This window comes from Lepisosteus platostomus, chromosome 20, assembly GCF_059453375.1.
Source record: "Lepisosteus platostomus isolate fLepPlt1 chromosome 20, fLepPlt1.hap1, whole genome shotgun sequence".
Classification (NCBI taxonomy): Eukaryota; Metazoa; Chordata; class Actinopteri; order Semionotiformes; family Lepisosteidae; genus Lepisosteus; species Lepisosteus platostomus.
In genome coordinates, this window is record NC_142630.1 from 12001282 (window position 1) to 12021201 (window position 19920).

The following is a 19920-nucleotide window of genomic DNA, read 5'->3' on the forward strand; positions in this document are numbered from 1 at the left end:
ACAGAACCACTAATGATTCATAGCCAAAACTATCTTTGGTAGCTACTGGAAAAATGTAAATGGTTACAGAAGGCAGAAGAAATACATTATCTACTGCACAGAATGCTGATGAATGTCAATAAATCAATTTTAGAGGCCGTCAACACAGGTTAATGCTCTGTAAGGGGTTGTTTGGATGATGTGGTTTTTACTACCACAGAACAGTTTCATAGAGACAAGAACTCTCGCATGTTAATTTTAAATAATCGGTTTGCCCTCGCAGCCTCCATGTGGAATTGAAACATTAGAATGACTTCATTAGCTTAACAAGGGTGTGGGCATGGAGAGTAAGGCAACTACCATTAAATGGGATTTAGTGTATGGTGAGACATTAATAGGAATACGGCATTCCTGCCAGAACTTTGCCTATACAACAAGGTCAAGAAACTAACTACCCAAACTGCCACAGCCTTGCACAAAATCGTGCTTAGAGACAACTGCACTTCTGTTAATTGGAATGGAAACAGTTGTGATTAAATTGGCTTTAGGAATATGTTGAGCTCATTGTTTGCTGTTTTCTTTTTGTAACACCACTCTACCAGTTTCAGCTAAAGTGCAAATAAGATTGTCTAGTGAATAAAGAAAGCTATATTTCTTGGCACACAGCTGGGATGGGAACTTTTGGAAGCAACTTAGAGACTGAAGCAACTTCACTGAGAGTCTCTGGAGAACACTGTATTAAAAATGCTAATGTGGGAAACTGTGAGCATCATAACCAGCTTGTTTTTGGTTCAGTGTTGCTGCAACTTGCAGCCTTAGAATTTTACAAGGAGTGCAATCCTGATTGTTCAGTGGGTAGATTTTTACATACAACTCCGTCTTCTTCATTATTTATATTTATTTATACTATATTGAAGCATTTCTAAAGCAAAAATGCTAAAAAAGGGTTCGTTATTAAGATATGAATGCACTGATGTTAAAGTATTATAGCTGTAAAAGAATGTGACAGAAACCAATGAGAATCTAATTATTATTATTCACACAATTATATTTTAATCTAGATTTTCAAATACCTGGAGTAAATGCAAGTCTTTTAGAGACCTACTGATCCCACAAATTCCTGGTTTTAATTTAGGTAAACCATTGAAGTAATTTCTTTAGTCTTTGGATTAGACATCATGCAGTTGGTAATGAAATGTGTACAACCCCCAGAAATCAGTACTGTGCAAAAGTGGGTTATGCCAAATAAACCTCAACATGTAAAACCTACACTAAAATCCATACTAAACTGGTCCTAATAGCCCATGTAGGTAAAATATTACGGGGAGTTATGATAGGTCTTTTAAGGCTTTCGACATTCTTAGTGTTGATCATTTGCAATATGCACAGGCTACTTTTCACATAAAAGTACTGCATAGGCCTACATTGGAATCAGTAATTTTATACACGTATAAAAATAAAACAACTGGACACACAAAACCCCTTTAAGCTCAGCAATAGCAATAGGTTCGAGGTGCAATAACTAGAAACAAACTCAAGGTGCCCTATTTTTAAAACAGGGATACAAGTGATACGAGCGCCTAAGTGTTTTGAATATAGGACGCAAGGTATATAGAGCATGATATTGAAAAGCGCTGCCTTTGGGAAATGAGGGTTTCATCCGAAAGAAAACAAATGTCCCATGTGATGACAGTAAAGTAACAATAAAGCATTCTGTATCTTGGAAAGATGTTTGTCCGTTCCTCCTATGTGTTGAAAAGGTAAGGAAGAGGCAAGCTATTTTCAAAGATTATTCATGCGTAAATTTGTTTGTCAGAGTGATCCAGAAACTATTGGAACATTGTCAAATGAATGGAGATATTCGTATCAGGCAATGCCAAGACCATCCGCAGTAATAAGTTCGGTGAAAGCTGTCGTTATACTGTAGATACCGCTTTGATGGTTGAAAATGTATATTAACAAATAAGTTTTCATCCTAAAATGGCGACAATATTAACGAAACGTTTCTTTTTAGATCACATAAATATAGAAATTATCAAAGACAGTATCGAAATCATTTTTAAAAAGTTATTTTTTCTCTTCACCGAAAGCTCCAAAAAGACACATTAAAAATAAACTGCTGCTACTGGTCTTTTCAGAAAGCTTCTTTTTTCACTGTATACTATTAAACAATATACGGTTAAACCAACGATGAGCATGAGAATCCGCCTAAGCTTTTCGTGCAGCTTAAAGAAAAACTAGCTTGATGATCAAAATATAACTTACTGCCAAGCACCTTACTAAAACCTAGCCGACAACAACGCTTAATCCCGCTGTTTTTTATATTTCACGTTGAATGAAATAATGCTGCCTAACAGCACGACTGCTTGTTCTTTAAGAGCTGCTTGTTGATCCTAGAGAGAAAACAACACGAATCATCTTGATTCTGTATATTTTCAGGGCTGGCATTACCGATGCATTTCATGTGGACGTCAGTTTGTGAAATTTCCCCTTATAGGTTGAGCTGCGTGTTGATTTGAGAGTGGAAAAGGTTGGTTAGGTTCCAGATCTCTACTGGCTGGTGTTAGCTGCGCACATACACTCTGAACGAGCTGGTTTGGAGATGCCAAAGCGCCTCCTCACTGTTATGCACTCTAATACAAAGCAGAGGGATCCGGTAGCACAAGCGGGAACTATCGACTGATCTCCAGGTTTAGAGCATATCCAGGGAACCTTGCTCCCTCATTAGGTCTTCTTTTGGATCATAGACTAGGATGCTTTGGTGATGGGTGTTGGATTAGAGCCCAGGAAATCTCTCCCTCCCTTGGAAAGCCAAAGGTACAGCTTTCTTACAGCAGAAAAGAAGTTTCGTTTTGAGTTACAGCAAATCTGGAAATAAAGCGACGAGGGCTGAAAGGAATAATAATAACAAGAAAGACCGCTGGACATTCTGTGCTAGAGAGGGAGTTTAATGTCAATCACATTTGGATTTTATTTATATATTTGTCCTGCTGAAAAACGATAGCGCTGGGAGTACGGTACTTGGATTGTGGAGAGCTCTACCCGTGGAAAACGAATGAGACTCTTTTTTGGTTTGCCATGGGAATGCTGATTTATAAGCATTAGAGGTCAAATGATAATCTTCACTTGTTCTTTAATCTAAACATTGTATTTATGAAATGGAAAAACGGGGACTCTACGGTGTCCTTTATTATCTGATGTTAAATGCGCCCCTATTATTGTATGTAAATGGTAAGTAAACTTGCTTAATTCTATTTGTGATTTGGTCAACGTTTTAAGTGCTCTTTTTTCTAAAAGAAAAGTCATATAGAAAAAACTATTTAACAGTGACCTGTACAGAGAAATTAATTTTGTCACAAAGTATTAAATGTATCGTAATACATTTATCCATTTAGTATCATAAAACTCCAGCTGTCGACAGACGTTGTGGATAGGTCTTCATCCTTCATTACTGCGATTGAATGCAAGTCATTACTTGATATAAAAGAAAACAATTGTTTTTCAAGAACAATGTTTTAGACTTATGTATTAATGTTGATTTATCGTGATTATCATCGTTCTTATTATTCATTTTCTTTGAAAAAAGTGCTAGATCAAAGCGGAATATTCTACCCTTGTGAGAAGCACACCCACTCACCCCCTACACACGCACACACTAAAACGCTAGTTCAGTAAAGACGCTATTGTGCATTCATAGCGCAAGTGGATAGAAATGCCACGATATTCCTTCCAGAAAATATTATGCAACCCCTTAACAGAAATCTCTCAGGGAAAGATAGACATTAGCTTTTAGACAGATTTGTCAATACTGGAATGCTTCAGGCTACTCTGAACTTGAAGCCCACTTTATACTGTACATACAAATAATAAGGGTTTACTTATTATTTTACTGTGTGATAGGTATTGAAAAGGTAGGAAGTTGCTTCTTTACTTTCTATGACGATTGAGGAAGCTAACACTGAATTCTCAATCCTACTTTACAAATACAAGTGTACAAATTTGCAAATTGAAGTACAGTTTATAGAGAAATTATTGAAAAGAAAGACTGAGATCTACATTTACTGATTTCAAAACCGCACAAATGTGTATTTTAAAAGAATACCCATGTGTTTTCTTTTAGTGCTTGTTCGTGTTCTTCATTTTTTATTCAGAAATGTAACTGCAGCATAATTTGCTGAAATGTGAGATTTAATTGAGGAGGAGATAAAAAGCTTCAAGTTCTTGAGTGAATCCAGATCAGATTGCATTGAAAAAGACTGATCTTGTCTCTTAATCTTTCCCGTTAACCACTGCCTTGCTATTCTTTCCTTCTGTCAGCGACATTTACTGAAGTCCCCAAAGATGTGAGTGTCAGTGAGGGAGAAGATATTGAGATGCCTTGTGCTTTTCGGGCCAGCGGATCCACGTCTTTCTCCCTGGAGATTCAGTGGTGGTATCTTAAGGAACCAGCCGCAAGAGAACTTGCACATGAACTGCAAATTAGTGCCCCTGCAAACAGAGCTAAGGTAAATCCATTCTCTGTGACCAGACGCCTTCTACCCCCAGAATGACAGAAGCTTCTTTAAACCATACATGAGGACAGGAGGTCAATATGGTGCAAAGCTTCTGCCTCACCTGGCGTGACCATGGTGCAATATCGGTTCCCTTTTTTTAATTTTGTGAATGCCTAGCCGCAACTGAAAAGCGTTCTTACACTGGAGGTGCTGTATTTATGTGGAGCTAACTAAAACCATATAAAGCCATTAATAGTGATACATGTTTATTTGGAACTCTCATAAACCATGAGAACTCGTTGGGCTTTAGGGTTAAGTAAAAGACCAAAAGATATAATTGAAATGTCTAGTGAATCATGACAGTGATGTCAAATTATTTATACAAGTTCATACCCGGTACTGATCGCTGTGCTGTATGGTAAATCGCGATACTGAATACCAGTCAAACAGGTGCCCTGTGTATCTGAGCATTTTTTCCCCTTCTGTCGTATTTATGCCTATAAGCGTCACGCAACAGCATAGACTACTACAGTAAAGGTAAAAAAGCACAGGATTAAGAAAAGCAGAGCGTTTTATTTCTCGTTACCTCCAATTATGTGCATACAAAACTTTCTATGTATTTAAAATCGTTCGTGTACTTAACACACTAATTACTACGTGTACTACTACTGTTCAGAAAGCATATTATCTTTGGCTATGGTCTTTAATCCTGCCTAATATTATAAAACCGAAATGCACAGTGCGGCTTAAATGTGATTATACATTTTAATTGGCAAACCACTCCCAATTGGGGAATCATTTTAATTGTCCCCACATAACGTAATGTTTATGCTGATCTCCTGAGCTTAGCTGTAACGTTTGTGACCCTTTCTGCTTTCAGGTGGCTCACAGAGACGCCACGAAGATCAGTGTGAGTGTTTTTCTTCCCTTGTTGAGTTGTAGAATTGTTGGTTTAGCGGCTGCTATCACCACTTGTATTGTGCTACTTGTATTGTTTTAATTACACTAGAGTAAATCAGCCGAATTTGAGTTAAGGAGATATTGACCACAGGTGAACAAAGGCAGGAAAAATCCATCTAATCGGGGTGCCTCAACACTGTGGATGTGTACTCGGAGGACAGTGAGTTTGAATTAGCTGGAATGAGTGAAGTAAATTGAACAATCCAATCGAAGATGGCAGCAGGATGAGGGAGTACACATGTTTATTAGAATTTACAAATTTCCCTGCGAGCTACGAATAAAATTATTCCGGCGGACCCCTTTACGTCATGTACCAGTAGAAACGATAGTTTTCCATTTGTCCATTTGAGACTGCAAGATTGTCTCCACTGTATCTCCACTATCCATGTGCTTTTATTAGCCATGGATGAAATAAATGCATGTAAATACATACTGATGTTGCAGTAATTTTCATCAGCTGTGATATACATAACAATTTTTGGTACATAGTAAGCTAGATTTTAAAAATCATGTTGCACCTCTAAAAATACATTCTCAAACTGAGAGACGACTACTGTATATTGCATACAATTTGAATTTACACGTCTAGATTCATTACGATTATACGGAAATAACTTTTCTCAAACCGCCTGAAAAAGGATATGCTTTGATTAAATAATCATTGACTAAATGCATAACTGTAAAATATGTTTCTAATTGTTCTATTTGCACAACTGTTTCTATTTGTTTAACGTAAGACGCATGGTTGCGTTTTAGACCCTGGTTTTTAATTTACCAAGAAATTCGGTTGTACTATTATGTAAGAAGGGAATTCTGGTGTTGTTAGTGAAAGCGTGCAGTTATCTGAAAATATAAGGGTGTATTTTACCGTCAGTAAAATTCAATTTAATCAAAATGGCGAGTGCATAGAATTAATTGTAAGTTCCAATATCACATTTGGATGGTGCCTTTTGAATTAGGAAGTGTTTTTAATGCCTGTGTTACAATTCCCTTTTTGCAGACTGTCAGAGTACAAGGCAATGACATATCTCACAGGCTGCGACTCTCTAATGTGAGAAAAGTGGACGAGGGGGTATATGAATGTCGGGTGTCCGGCAACAGTGGTGACGAGACTCAGGAACACAAAGCCCAGGCAACGTTGCGGGTCACCCCTCGCGATGGCATGTTGGCAGAAGAGGCCGTCTCTCATATTCAGAATAGATGGCCCCTTAGGAACAATCCAGCCGGCAAAGCCACCTCTGAGCCTGGCCAGAATAAAAGTCGTGTGCCATCCTCTGAAAGAGCTGGCTCAACAACAGCAGCAGCTGCTGCCACATCCTCAGCTTCGCCACAGCCTGGAAATGCGGCCATCCTCCGACAGGAACATGGAACCGGTGAGTCAAAGAACCACAGTGACATCTAGTGGTCTCAGTTTTAAAATTGCGTATTTTTTACTGCTATTTGTGTGTTTGGAGAATTCTGCTTTTTTTAAGCCATCCGGTTTACTTATTTTTCTCGCAAATGTTCAATGCATTGAAAATCGAATTCCATAGATGATTAATCTTTTACGACAAAAAAAACAAGTTAGATATTTGCTTTAAAATATTTACCTCATCCAGACTACATGTTTGAAGTGGTTCCTGAATGTAATTATTGGATGATACATTTTAATGTTATGAAATATGAGGATTGCTATTATTCTATTACATGGTGTGTCTGAGTATGTGTGAAACAATTTTAGTCATGCCATTATATATACTGAGGTGTATCATCAGGCATTATAATTTGAACTTCTAGCTGGTACTAGCACTAATGACTTTATAAGATGGATAATGAATTCTGATATTCATACTCTGAGTAAAAATATGTATATAAAATAAAAGTCTTGCTCTCTACTGAATTGCAAAGTAGTAAAATATTTATTCCTTTTATAAAACCATTAAAAGAGTATATTTTCTTTATTGTGATGAAACATTGCGTAATGTAGTATGTTTAGGACTTTCTTATAAAAGCTTTACTTGTGCTGTACCATGGTAAAAACAGAGTAAAGTGTAGTAAATCGCAGTGAAATCGTGGCAGGATCATAGTATAGTGGAGAGGTGTGCTTCTGTTAGAGTAAAAATTGCAAACAGAAGAAAAGATATTACTTCTTTGTTTCAAATATAACAGAGTGTATGATGTGCCAACACAAAGGCATAGCATAAAATAACAAAAACAATGACATTCACTTTGCCAAATACATAGCACTTCACCATCTCACTGAAAAAAGCAAAAAATTGTTTTAAATCAGACTGAACATGTATGTTTGGAGAATTAGCTGCAGGAGAGCTTGCATGTTTGTTCTGCAAAAAATCAATTTAGCAAATCTCAGAATAACTGCATTTCACAGAATGCGAGGAATTTCTAAGTTGCCAATTTTGTTTATCATAGCAAACTACTGTATACATGCAATTACAAAAAAGGCACAGTTGCATACTGTTTATAGCTGAAATATCCTATTTGTTTTAAAATAATTTAATGGAAAATAAATCAGCTAAAATAATTCTGCATTAACACCTTTAACACTACAAGATAATGTGATATGTGGTTAGCCTGGTTCCTAAATGTGGCTCATTATGGAATTATGACAGAATTAATTTGGGTTTGACTACTATAGACAAGTGAGGATACATAAGGTTCAAGATTCAGCAGAGGAATTTGAACTACCCGTGTCTTTAATAAAACATCAACATTTTCTCTTAATTCTGGGCTTTGCTGAGGTTAGAAATGCTAGTGTTGTAGTTTAAGATTTGACTCAAGATTTGACTCAGACTAGCATCAGAATACCTCTTGATAGATTATTTACTATGTCTCCTATCACCATAGGAATGCAACTTAAATCATTCAGAAATAAAACAGTAGTGCCGCTTAAGTGTCAAATGTTGGTGCAAAATGGCTGATGTTTCTTGCTGCAGTGCAAGTGCACTGAGATGCCATTGATACAGAAATAGTGGGCAGTGACAAGACTTCATTCTATGCACAGAACATTCTTCTTCTGCATTGCACAAGGTCTGGTGATCCTGGACTGTTGGAGTGTTTGATCTGTCTCTGCTTGTTGTCTCTTCTGCATTGCAAGAGTGTTTTCTAAAAACAGCGCATCATATTTAGCTCAACAAACTGAGATCCACATTTTTGGGTAGTATCACATGGGTAACATTTCTTCAGTTTTAGAATTTGTAAAAATAATTATCCTTTTGACTCTTTAAAGTTCATGAGAGAATGAATATGCTGGATAAAACAAAACTAGAGTGATAACTGAATGGGATTCTACATAAACTGCTATATAGATTTCATTTGTACAACAGTGTGTAAATTATAAATGATACTTAAATATTATAATATTAAATAGAATTTGTCTTGACCTCATGTAGGCCTTCAGATATGTGTCATCACATTTTGAATGTTAAAAGCCATGTGGCAAATTTAAAAGATCTCCCTTTTAACAATACTCTAGAAATTCAAAACAGTCCTCTAAAATGCCCACATCTGTCACTTTTCACAATGTCATTTTACTGAGTGGCAGAAACAATTAATATTAAACAGAAAATGCCAAAGGCAAGTCTCAGATAAGCCTAGTTTTCAACACTCTGTCAGGTGTTTAAAATTGCCTATTACATTTTCATATCTCATTAGTTATTTCTGTATGACTGCTGGAATAAGAGTGTAACAGAATGAGGTGTATGATTAAATATGTATTCTGCCCATGTCTGCTATAGAAAAGGATATAATAAAAGGAATAAAAGATTTGTTGATTGCAATTTTAATACATATGTTTAATATAAAAAATCATAGATATATAAAGTCAAATGTATTGTAAAAAATGTACATTAAATATAATGACTCATAATGTTATCAGCTGGAATTTAAAGAGAGTAAGTTAACATTTGATGTATTATGTCCTGTTTTCATTAATGGAACATAAAGAAATCTGCAGAAGAAAAACAGTAGACTTATTAACACGTGGAAACACTGTGTGTTGTGCTCCTCAGAGGCCTGTTAACGACTTCAATAAGCACTGCTTAAACTGTCTCAAAATAACAATGCAATATCAGCTGTTTATTACCAGCTGTTGAAGTTAGCTTGAAGTTGTATGAATTACTTCAAGGTAAAAGACTTCTGAAATGGTTAATGGGCTCCTTTTCTTACAAAAGCCCTAGATGTTAATTTCCATTGTTCCTATATACAGCGAGAAAAGAAAGAATACAATGTTTTATTTTATATTAAATATTATTAAATGTTTTGATGTTTTGGCAGTACCTGTACTGTATTTTGAGTAGAATTAAACTGGCTTATTTTACACAAAAATGAAAAGAAACAAATTTGCAGGTTGTGCATTGTGAGTGTTTGGTGTGTTACAGTATTTCAAAACAGATGGCCTGAAAAGATTAAATTCCCTGCCAGAGAATTGTTAATTCCACAGCCATTGATCACATCATATTGTTTCTTGTAAGCAAGCTTGCATTGTATGCCCAAGGATTAAGACTTTTCTTGCACTAAGATTTCCTTGTCCGAAGTACGTTCAGATGAACAGCCTGATTCCCCAGTCATTTCCTTTTAGTTTCAAAGCACAGAGACGTAATGGGCTGTCAAATGCATGTTTTCTGTTGGAAAAGTCATTGTTGCAGAAAAGAAAAAAAGCAGTTATTTTTTTTCCATCTTAGAAGCAAACAGCTTTTTTTCTTACTAACCTGTTAAAACGTGAGAAGATCTTTTGCTGGCTACTGAGTAGGGACTATTGGCAGGTAAGCAATTGTTCTCCAAGGGGAGTGGGTCAGGCTGGTAGGAAGCTAGACAGCATGACATGCTGTTGTTGGAACCTGCAGGAATTCAATCTGAAATGTCAAGAAACTGCAATGCAATCCATGGCCTTATACCCCAGCCTGACCTTGGCTGCCGAAGCCAATGTATTTAAAGCTGGTTAGACAGCTGTCCTATTTCTCTTTAATTTTCTACCATTTGCTTTAATAGTGTTGTTTGTAGCTGTTCTGTTGTGTAATGGACTTGATTATCTTAATGCTATTAACAATGTAGTGTATATACACAATACTGATTGATGGTTTTGAAGATCACAACAAGCCTGGCATTCTATGTTAGAAAAGAGCAGAACAGGGGTATGTTCAGTTAAAACGTGAGAAGTGTTAAACCTAAGAATGCACAAACTGAATCTCATATACTTACACATAATGCTTAATTGATAAATGAAATGGTGTGGCTAGGGATTGACTTATGATGTGGTTAGACAGTTTCTCACTTATGAGTAATTCTGCTGCTACAGGTTCTCATTTAACTGATGTGTTTTTGTTTTCGCTTGTGCTTTGTTTCTCACTTTAATTACATCTTTTCTTCCTCAACCGTAACTTAGACAGGCTACATGTTCGCCTAATGTAACACGTAGTAGCAACAGAGGCTGCGTGAGTGGAATACTGGCACAGACATATCCAGGGAGGATGCTTCTGCTGCAAAGATTGTCTTTCAGGGAAAAGAACAAACTGAGTCATCAGAGTCGACTGTTTACTGACGAGAGGATGGGAGGCAGAATTATGTTAACAAAGGAAAAGAAAAATAAGAATAAAGCAATAATTGTCTGCAGTCAGCACCAGAAATCTGTTTTGCTTTGATAAACAAAGTGCCACACTCTCAGAGTGCTCTAATTGTCATTGTAATTTAATTCTTTAACAGATTCTCATGAAGTTCGATGTTTGTTGTTCTGTTTGCATGTTGGTTTTAGCACATCTGCATAATTTCTAAATGTTGAAAATCCATCCACAACGTTTAGCAGTTCAAGCTAATGTCTTTCTTAAATAAAACTGATAGAAGATGCCTGCCTTTCATTTAAATAGGTGTTATATAATGATTATGGGAATGAATATAAATGAGCTCCTGCCATTTCACAATGTTTGTAATGGTAGAACCTTCTACAGAGACTTCTGAGTCTATCTTTTGCATATATAAAGTTACATATATAACTATCACAGACAGCTGTCACCCTATCAGTGCTGGCATATCTAATACTGACCAGTGAAATGAAAGAAGTGGAAGTAGGGGTCTCTTTATAAAGTAACATCCCCTCTCCATACTCTGAAACTCCAAAAGCTAATTAATATTAATTTCTTTACTTCATAACAACTGAATGTTCTTAAACATAATTTGAACATCGCAATTCAGAAAGCTGTTCCATCTGATAATCTATGTTTTCCAATATTCTATTTTTTGGAGTATCAGTTAAACAGTTAATCAGTAATCAGTACAATGCCTGCAACTATTGAGCATCTTTTTCCAAACGTATTGCACATCCCCATCAGTATTTTTCCCCATGTTAAGTTTTCGTGCATCTATGACAATACAGGAAGAGTTTCCACTGAACAGACATTTTGGCCATATTTAACATCTTTCTTCCTCTTTGTTGCAGCCTTAATACTGTAGAAATCCTATAACAAAGGAGGGTAAAAAGTAAAACTGGGGCATCCCCATGAGCCACTTTAAAGTACTCTTAAGAACTGTGAAGTTTCCTCTTAAATAAGGTTTCCCAACAGCTGGGTTTAAAGGAGTTTGTGAATGAGAGGTTTAAACTTAGGACTATCTGACAAAAGGCCTATCCTTTGAAATTCTTATCTCATGCCTAGAAGGCCATATTTTATTGATTTAAGCTGTAGATCTAAGTAGTGCTGTCACTTAGCTAATTAATCTAGGTCAGAATCCTTTCTTGCTTTTTTTTCAGTATACATCAGCAGTCAAAGAGATGTTATACCCACCTTGCATATTATTTAGGTTTTCCTGTCTCTGAAAAGAGGATAGGTCTTTTCTGATTCTTTTCTTGGTGTTATTGTAAAATGGCAGCTTTTCTGTTGCTAGGTTCACCAAACTCAAGGCTAGATATTCCGACTAGTGGCAGTCCTGACAACATCACTGACAAAATATTTTTTCATCTGTGGTTATTGTGATACTCTGTATATTTTAGGGTGGTTAGCGTTTACAGTAGGTTATAAAATATGCTACATGCTAAGATATTGTTGTGGGATTGTAGTGTAGTATGAGAGCTATGCATCAATGGCAAACAAGTTATGGTTATAAAGTAGTGCTGAAAGTTTATGCATGTGAGTTCGTAAAATTTGTGTGACTTTGTTTCTGCTACACACCCGGACAAGTACCACTGTCTCCAAACGTTAACAAATCAGCCAATCACCCTGGTGAGGGTCCATTTGGCAGCAAAAGGAAAACAAAAGGCTGCTATTGCATAGCAGGTTTGTCATCTGCATTTTACAGGTAGATGACATTTGTTTTTTAATTCATTATTTTGTATCCATCTGTACAATCCAGGTTGGGTCAGTGCTAATTATATTCAATACAGAGTTCATGACCAACTATGCCATTTTAGCAATCTAAGCTTAGTTTGTTCTTTGCAGTGCCATAGCCTATTTACTCTAGGCACTTTAGTACATAGGTTTTGGCTTGCCCTAACACCCTTGCATTTTGGAAACAGGTTGCCTTATTTTCAAGCAGTGAAACTGTTTTGGATGCCCATTGCTTCTCCATGTTGGTTCAATGTTTCAGCTGTCCTGTTGGCTAGACAGTAATACTGCAGTTAAAAACCGCACTGACCAGAGCTGGCTTCCTCTCTATTAGCTAACCTGGTGGTGACATTGGAAACTTATTTTCAAAGACATAGTTTTAGTAGTACTTTCTCTGACCAGGATCAAACATGCTCCATCTTTGTACTTGGGAAGTGGAAGGAGATTGATGCTTTTGCGCCATGAATGATTAAAATAGTCAGTTTTTTTGGAGAGGTGTATTTTTACTTAGACTCCAGAGGGCATAGGGGTGGGAAATGTGGACCAATTTGTTGACTTGTTTGATAGATTTTTTAAATCTATATTTTCCAAACCTTTAACAAAATACTAACCAAAATATACTGTTTAATCCCATCTAACCTAAATTAGTTGGGCATGTAGCTCCTATGTGTGCTGTTTAGACTCTTGTGATAGTACCATTTTAGTTTATCCTAAATATAGTAAATACTGACTTTGTGAAACAAAGATTATATTGAAACAATTATATTATTTTATGTAGTTCAGGTGGGTAGCTGCGTCAGCATGTATAGGCTGCAAAGGAACAAGTAATAGGTTTATTCCATGCTGAAAAGAGAAGAAAGAAAACACATTTCAGCTATGGAGCCTTCTTCTATGTGTATATATGTGACCCAAGTAATTCATGGGAAAAACAAAACTGACAGAATTATATCAAGCAATACAACTCTTACACCCGAAGAAGGCTACCAAGCCAAAATGTAGTGTTTTCTTTCTTATCTTTTCAGCATGGAATACACCTATTACTTATTATTTTATGTTATTGGAATGATATTCTTACGTTTTTCATACTTCTTTGGCATCATATTTTAAAATATTAGCACATTTTAAAGTGACAGGTTAACCAGTATCTTCAAATTCCTTTGTTGCTTTGTAGTTATATAAAATATAGGAAAAGACACAGTATTTTGAAAAGCCAGTCAATGCATTTCCCTTTGAGCAGAAAAAATGTTAAATTAAAAGTCTTTAATGTAAAATACAGCTGATATACTTATTTTTTCTTGTATAGAATATAGGATATGTCAATATTTTTGGACAGTTAAATAAAAATGTCACATTCAAGGTTGCATGTAAACTTAATTAATGTGGAATAGCTAGGAAATACAATTCCCCAAGTGACTGAACTTTCAATAACAGTATAATATTGTTCAAGCTATCAGGAGTCAGCAACTTTTGCGATAGGTGTTTTTGATAAATTCGTAAGACTCTCAAGTGTTTTTGCAACATACCCTGCAAATTTCATTTAATGTATTCAGCAAAGCAGTGGTTCGGGTCACTTAATCCCACTTACTACATACATAATTTCAGCACCCACTACTAATTTGATAATCAATAACAAGAACACTCCATGAATGGATGGCAAGGAAGGGGTTTTAAAAGGTATCCCAAGAGCTGGTATTTACTGCATGCGTTCACAAAGCATACCTCACACAACAGAATTAAATCAGGTTTGAATCCACCTCCAGCTGCCCAGGCTCAACCTCCTTCTTTGACTTTATCTGGTGAAGGCAGTGGCACCACCCACCACCCCACCCAGGGTGTGCAACGGAACAGTCAAGCACACCTTTGACAATGGCATGGAGTGCAGGTTCCTGAAGGTTAAAGGTCAGAACATTACAGCTGGACAATCAAAGAAGCATGGGTTCCCCTGACTAAATTATAGGACTGTATGTTCAATCATAATATGTCCTGCAATAGGTAAGAATTAGAAATTGCCTATCAGCAATGGACAGGACCTATATAAAATTACAAAAAACGAAGCTCAAGGTTAGGACTTATTTAGATCCTTGAAGATTTTGTTCTCCCCCTTTTGCTTTGCTTTTTTCTGTATTTTCTTTAATTTTTGGTTTTCTGTATGAATCTCAAACATGCTATACACTGACATACTGTATCAATGCAACAATGAAGTTTAATAATGAATAATGAACTTTTTACAAGAAATGATCAATAAATAACTCAAAAGTCCCTAAAAGCAGTACAGTATAAGAGGAGGTGGGCTTGGCATGCCAAAAGGAATGATTGTATCTGCTCAGTGAAGCTGAAGATTGAGTGCATCACCAGGGCTAAATGATAGACATAGGCCATCAGTTTTGACTGTCTCAGGGCTCCTCAAATAAACACCTGTCATCTCCGTCTTAGGGAAGCGTTTCAAATTAGCTTCTGCATTGAGTGCAGTCATCACCACCACCATGAGCCTCCCCTGCATTTCTGTAGCTGGAGGTCAGATCAGCGGAGCAGTGAAGAAAACGAGAGTGCATTCTGGGCTGTTGCATTCAGTTCCATTTCTCTGAGGCCTCCAGAGAGTTTCTTTGTAACATTTAAAGAGCCATTAAAGATTTTGACATGGTCCCAATCCTGGCATAGTAAAGACAACTTCGCTTATCATGCAATTGTGGATATTTACTGCAAGCACAACAAATGATAACTGAAGTGCACAGATATGCGTTACACATATCAGAAGAGACTGTAATGTTTACTTTTTTGTGACTTTGAGCAGTCCAAACACCGAATGTTAGTTCACTTAATGTCAGGAACAGAAAAGCTCTAGGTTTGTTGTAAAATTACAATTACATGTCACAGAATGGCTCCATCTGTTTCTTTTTCAATTTAAGTGAAAAGCCTTTTATTTACCAGAAATGTTCCAAGCATTATTAAGCATCTTCAGAGAGGGAAATCTGACATACAGTACCTACAGTTCTTTAATTCATTTTTTGCATTTATACATCCCAAAGGGTCCCAAATCACTTTAATATACTGTGGGAGGAGGCTCACATCATCCACTACTGAAGTGCAGCTGCCACCTAGGTGACATACAGCAGCCATTATGGGCCAGCAGTCCAACAGCAACACAGCAGATTCCATGAGAAATGACTGCACCAGGTGTGTTTAGGGGTAGCTTCAGAAAGGACGAATAATGCAAACCCAGAGGGAAATTTAACACCCTTACTCTTGTATCTCTGAAAATAAAGGCATGGTTTTTGGTTTTTAATTTTTAAATCTGACTTTAATTGGGAATTTTGACCAGGTCATTCTGCTCTTTAGGTATTTTAAGTTACTTTTTTTCCAACTACTAAAACATTGTACTGAGTTAAGTAATTTATCACCCTTTTTTTTTTACTTTTGTGGGGTAAGAAACAGTGAATATTTTACATTTTAGCACAAAGCTTTTAAAAGACATTTGTGATGATTTTTGATTATATAACTGAACTAAAGATAACTATGAAAAAAAAGGATGTGAGTCTTAAATTGAATCTTGGATTGATTTCAGAGCAGCAGACTTCATTGTGAAAAGATGTGCAGTGAGACAAGTTTTAAATATTGCGTGTATTAATATAAGGACTTCTGATTGTAACATATTTTGTAATATCCATCCACTTTCTCACCACTTCTTCCAATTCAAGGTTGAGGGGGAGCCAGAGCCTATCCCAGCAAGCAACGAGTGCAAGACACAGTACAGCCCTCCAGTTTAGTGCAGACACACAGACACACACTCACACTTAGGCCAACTTTTCCCAGAAGCTGATTAACCTACCAGTATGTTTTTGGGACTCAAGGAGAAAACCAGAGCACCCGGAGGAAACACAGGGATAGCATACAGACTCCACACAGATAGCGCTCCTGGTCTGGGATTGAACCCAGGGCCCCAGCACTGCAGGGCAACTGCAGCACCATGCTGCCCACAGTACTGTCCTATAAACATAAAAACACATTGAATGCCAATCAGCAGTTTCTGAATGCCGATTGCTCTGCAAGCAGTCTCCCCCCCAAAAAACTTTGCATCGTTACCACTAAAACAGTTTCGTTTTGTAACTGAAAAACTGAATTATATAATTTCTGCTGTAACGTATGAAGCTTGTAGTGTCTCAGAATTTTCCATGTATGGGTCAAATGTAATACACATCAGATACAGACTGATGTTTTGTTTAATAATATTTGAAATTGTGCAAATAAAACCTAATGAAACTTTCAATTTGGAGAGCTGTGACAGTGTCCCTTGGTTGCTTAGTAATGCTTGATTCCACCTTCTTCAGCCTTCTTCAGGTGTCTACTTGTTCCCAGTGAAGTGGTGAATGATATGTTCATTGTTTGTTTCTTCTTTGTTTTTACAGGTTGTGGAACCATTGCGACCACAGAGCCCTTCTTGTATTTTTCCCTTCTGATCTTGCATAGGCTTCTTCCCTTACTGGTGAACCACTGATAGACTTCAGCAAACAACAGTCTTCAACCTTCTCACTTAATGTACCAAACAAAAAGGAGAATACTGTATACTCATATGGCACACCACTGAGGAAGTTAAACATAAAATTATAAAGTAAGTGAATAAATAAATAAGAAACAATCTCCTAACTCGGACTGATTGAAGACCCTACCGTCTTAAAGCTGGATGTAAATGGATTTTATGAAGCATGACAAAAAAAAAATAAAGGAATCTATGTGAATACAAGCTTCACAATTGTTGGAAATCTAGTGTTACACACAACCAACATCCACAAAAAGATGCATCGAGTTTCCAAATAACAGTGTCTGGCCCTGCAGTGTGCATGGCGTTCATTATTTATGTTATTGTATTTTTTCTCCTTTGTAAAATTGATCCTTCTGCTTTATCTTTTTTGCACGAACTGTTGAGCAGTTAGCCATTCTTTTGCGTTTCAAAGAAAATGAAGCCAGTGTTGAAAGCCCCATCAAGGAGGACAATATTTATGTAGATCAGTGTAAGAAGTTTGTTTATTTCTTTTAAAGCATTTTACATTATATATCAAAAATATGATCTTCTTATATATTTTGATTAAATGAGGCACACCTTACCATAGTTACTAGCCACCTTCAATAATGTTTATTTTTTATTAAAGATGGTGATCAAGGTATGACATTCATTTATAAACAGTATTGGTATATTGCCAACACCAGTTGAAATAAAGGTTTTTTGAAATAATCACATTGCTCCTACGTGTGTAATTTAAAGATCAAATTAAACAATGAAAATTTGAAGTTTCTTATGTTTTGTATCTACTCTTCAATTCTCGGCATCTTTATTAGCATAAGAAAGTACCAGGCAAAAGTATTCACCCCCTTCCATTGATATCACATTTTGTGGAACTACAAATAAAAAACACATTCTTTGTGCTTTTAAATTGTAATCAAAATGAATTCTCATGCTGAACAATTTTATAGTTTAAAGGAAATATATGTTAGTGCAAACAGCAAAAAACTAAAAAACAATAATATGTTGATTTGCTAAGTACTAATTCCCTTTGGTATTGTAAATCTGGATGGGTTCAGGTACACAAAACTAATTTGTTAAGTCACACAATTAGTCAAATGGCTTCTGTCTGCAATAATAATGGTTCACATGATTTCAGAATACATACACCTGTCTCTGTAAGGTACATCAGTCAGATAGTCAAGATTCAACCATGAAGACCAAGGCTCATTCAAAACAAGTCAGGCATAAGATTGGAGAAAGGCACAGAACAGTAGTGAGAAAAAAATCCAAAGACATTGAACATTCCTTTGAGCACAATGCAGCCGATCATTAAGAAGTGGAAGCAATATTTTACCACCCAGCCAATTCTCAAAATCAAATAATCCTTCCAAACCAAGCAGCTGCACGAAAGGAAACTGACTTGGGATGCCACTGTGAGGCAAACAGCACCTTTGGAAAGCTATGGAGTTCAATGTTGGAGATGGGAGAAAACTGTTTATACAGTAAGTCAACAATATGCAAGTCACTTTCACAAAACTGGCCTGTATGGCACATTGGCACGAATCCCAAATCCTGCATGTAGTATACAACAAAGCTTTTAAGTGATACTGCAAACATGTGGTAAAAGGTTTTATGGTCAAGCAAGAAAAAAATTAAATTTTTTGCTATACATGTAAAGCGTTAATTCTGGCAAGAACCCAACACTTTGCTTCACCCAGTCAACACAATCCTTTGCTGTCATGGAGGCAACATTAGGTTATGATCCTGTTTCCCATCAGTAGGGACTGGGAAAATAAATGAAGGACAAAATATAGAAAAGTCTTAGAGGAAATCCTGCTTCAGTCTGCTAATGACCTAAAACTGGGAGAAAAATTCACCTTTTAGAAGGACAATGACTCAAAGCATGAAGCCAAAGCTACACTGGAATGGCTTAACATGAAGAAAGTGAATGTTCCATCAGCGGCCCAGTCAAAGTACTGTCTTGAATCTGATTGATCAACCCAACTATGGCAAAAGTTGAAAATTGCCATTCATTAATGATCCCCAAACAACCTGACGGAGCTTATTCAAGTTTGCAAAGTAGAACTGGTGAAATTTGCACTATCCAAAAAGATAGCTTTAATCAGCTTTAATCACTGCCAGAGAAGCTACCGCCAAGTACTGAATCAAGGGAGTGATTACTATGCAATCTATATATTTCAGTTAGGGATTTTTCTTTGCAGTCTGTATACATCATTTGTAAACACAATGTATATTCCTCTTTGGAAGGGGGGGGAATACTTTTGTATTTATTGTCAACAACCATAATCTATTTCAACTTATTGCTGATTCTTCCTACAAACTGTTTGAATTCCTCATATGTTTGTCATAGAAAATCGGGGGTGAAACAATTTTTATACTGAATATTTTGATCCAATTACTGTTGGTCATCACAGAAAAATACGTTTTTTTTACCATTTCAGTTTACAAAATGGCATTTGTGCAAAACACTACAGAAAAGTTATTATATAAGTTGGAAGCAATTTATTGATATAGTCACAAACTGTTAATGAAAATGTGTGACTTACATGAACTCCCAGATAAATTCAACACTGCAAATGTTTGTCACCAAGATGTCTTGCATCTACCCAATGGAAATTGTAGAAGGACTAAATGGTTTATAATTGAGTCAAATGTTGATGTA

The 19920-nt window shown here is 36.4% G+C and overlaps 1 protein-coding gene across 2 annotated transcripts; it reads left to right on the forward strand.

The window, feature by feature from the left end:
* Nucleotides 1-1589: 1589 nt before the first annotated feature.
* vstm2b (V-set and transmembrane domain containing 2B) lies at nt 1590-17966 on the forward strand. Of its 2 annotated transcripts, none has more exons than XM_088613852.1 (5): nt 1590-1739; nt 4297-4484; nt 5353-5382; nt 6433-6805; nt 17143-17966. In XM_088613852.1, exons 2-5 carry the CDS (start codon nt 4353-4355, stop codon nt 17229-17231), a joined length of 624 nt encoding a protein of 207 aa, XP_088469978.1. In that variant the 5' UTR covers nt 1590-1739; nt 4297-4352; the 3' UTR covers nt 17232-17966. The 2 variants fall into 2 exon arrangements, with proteins under 2 accessions (XP_088469978.1, XP_088469977.1); XM_088613851.1 differs by lacking the exon at nt 1590-1739 and adding an exon at nt 2492-3210.
* Nucleotides 17967-19920: the final 1954 nt, after the last annotated feature.

What these genes read in the sequence shown, in the direction of transcription:
- vstm2b (XM_088613851.1), top strand. Translation starts at nt 3,138, where the DNA reads ATGGAAAAACGGGGACTCTACGGTGTCCTTTATTATCTGATGTTAAAT. An exon ending in CCCCTGCAAACAGAGCTAAG is followed by an intron (nt 4,485 to 5,352) that starts GTAAATCCATTC and finishes TTCTGCTTTCAG; the next exon opens with GTGGCTCACAGAGACGCCAC. An exon ending in GAGACGCCACGAAGATCAGT is followed by an intron (nt 5,383 to 6,432) that starts GTGAGTGTTTTT and finishes CCCTTTTTGCAG; the next exon opens with ACTGTCAGAGTACAAGGCAA.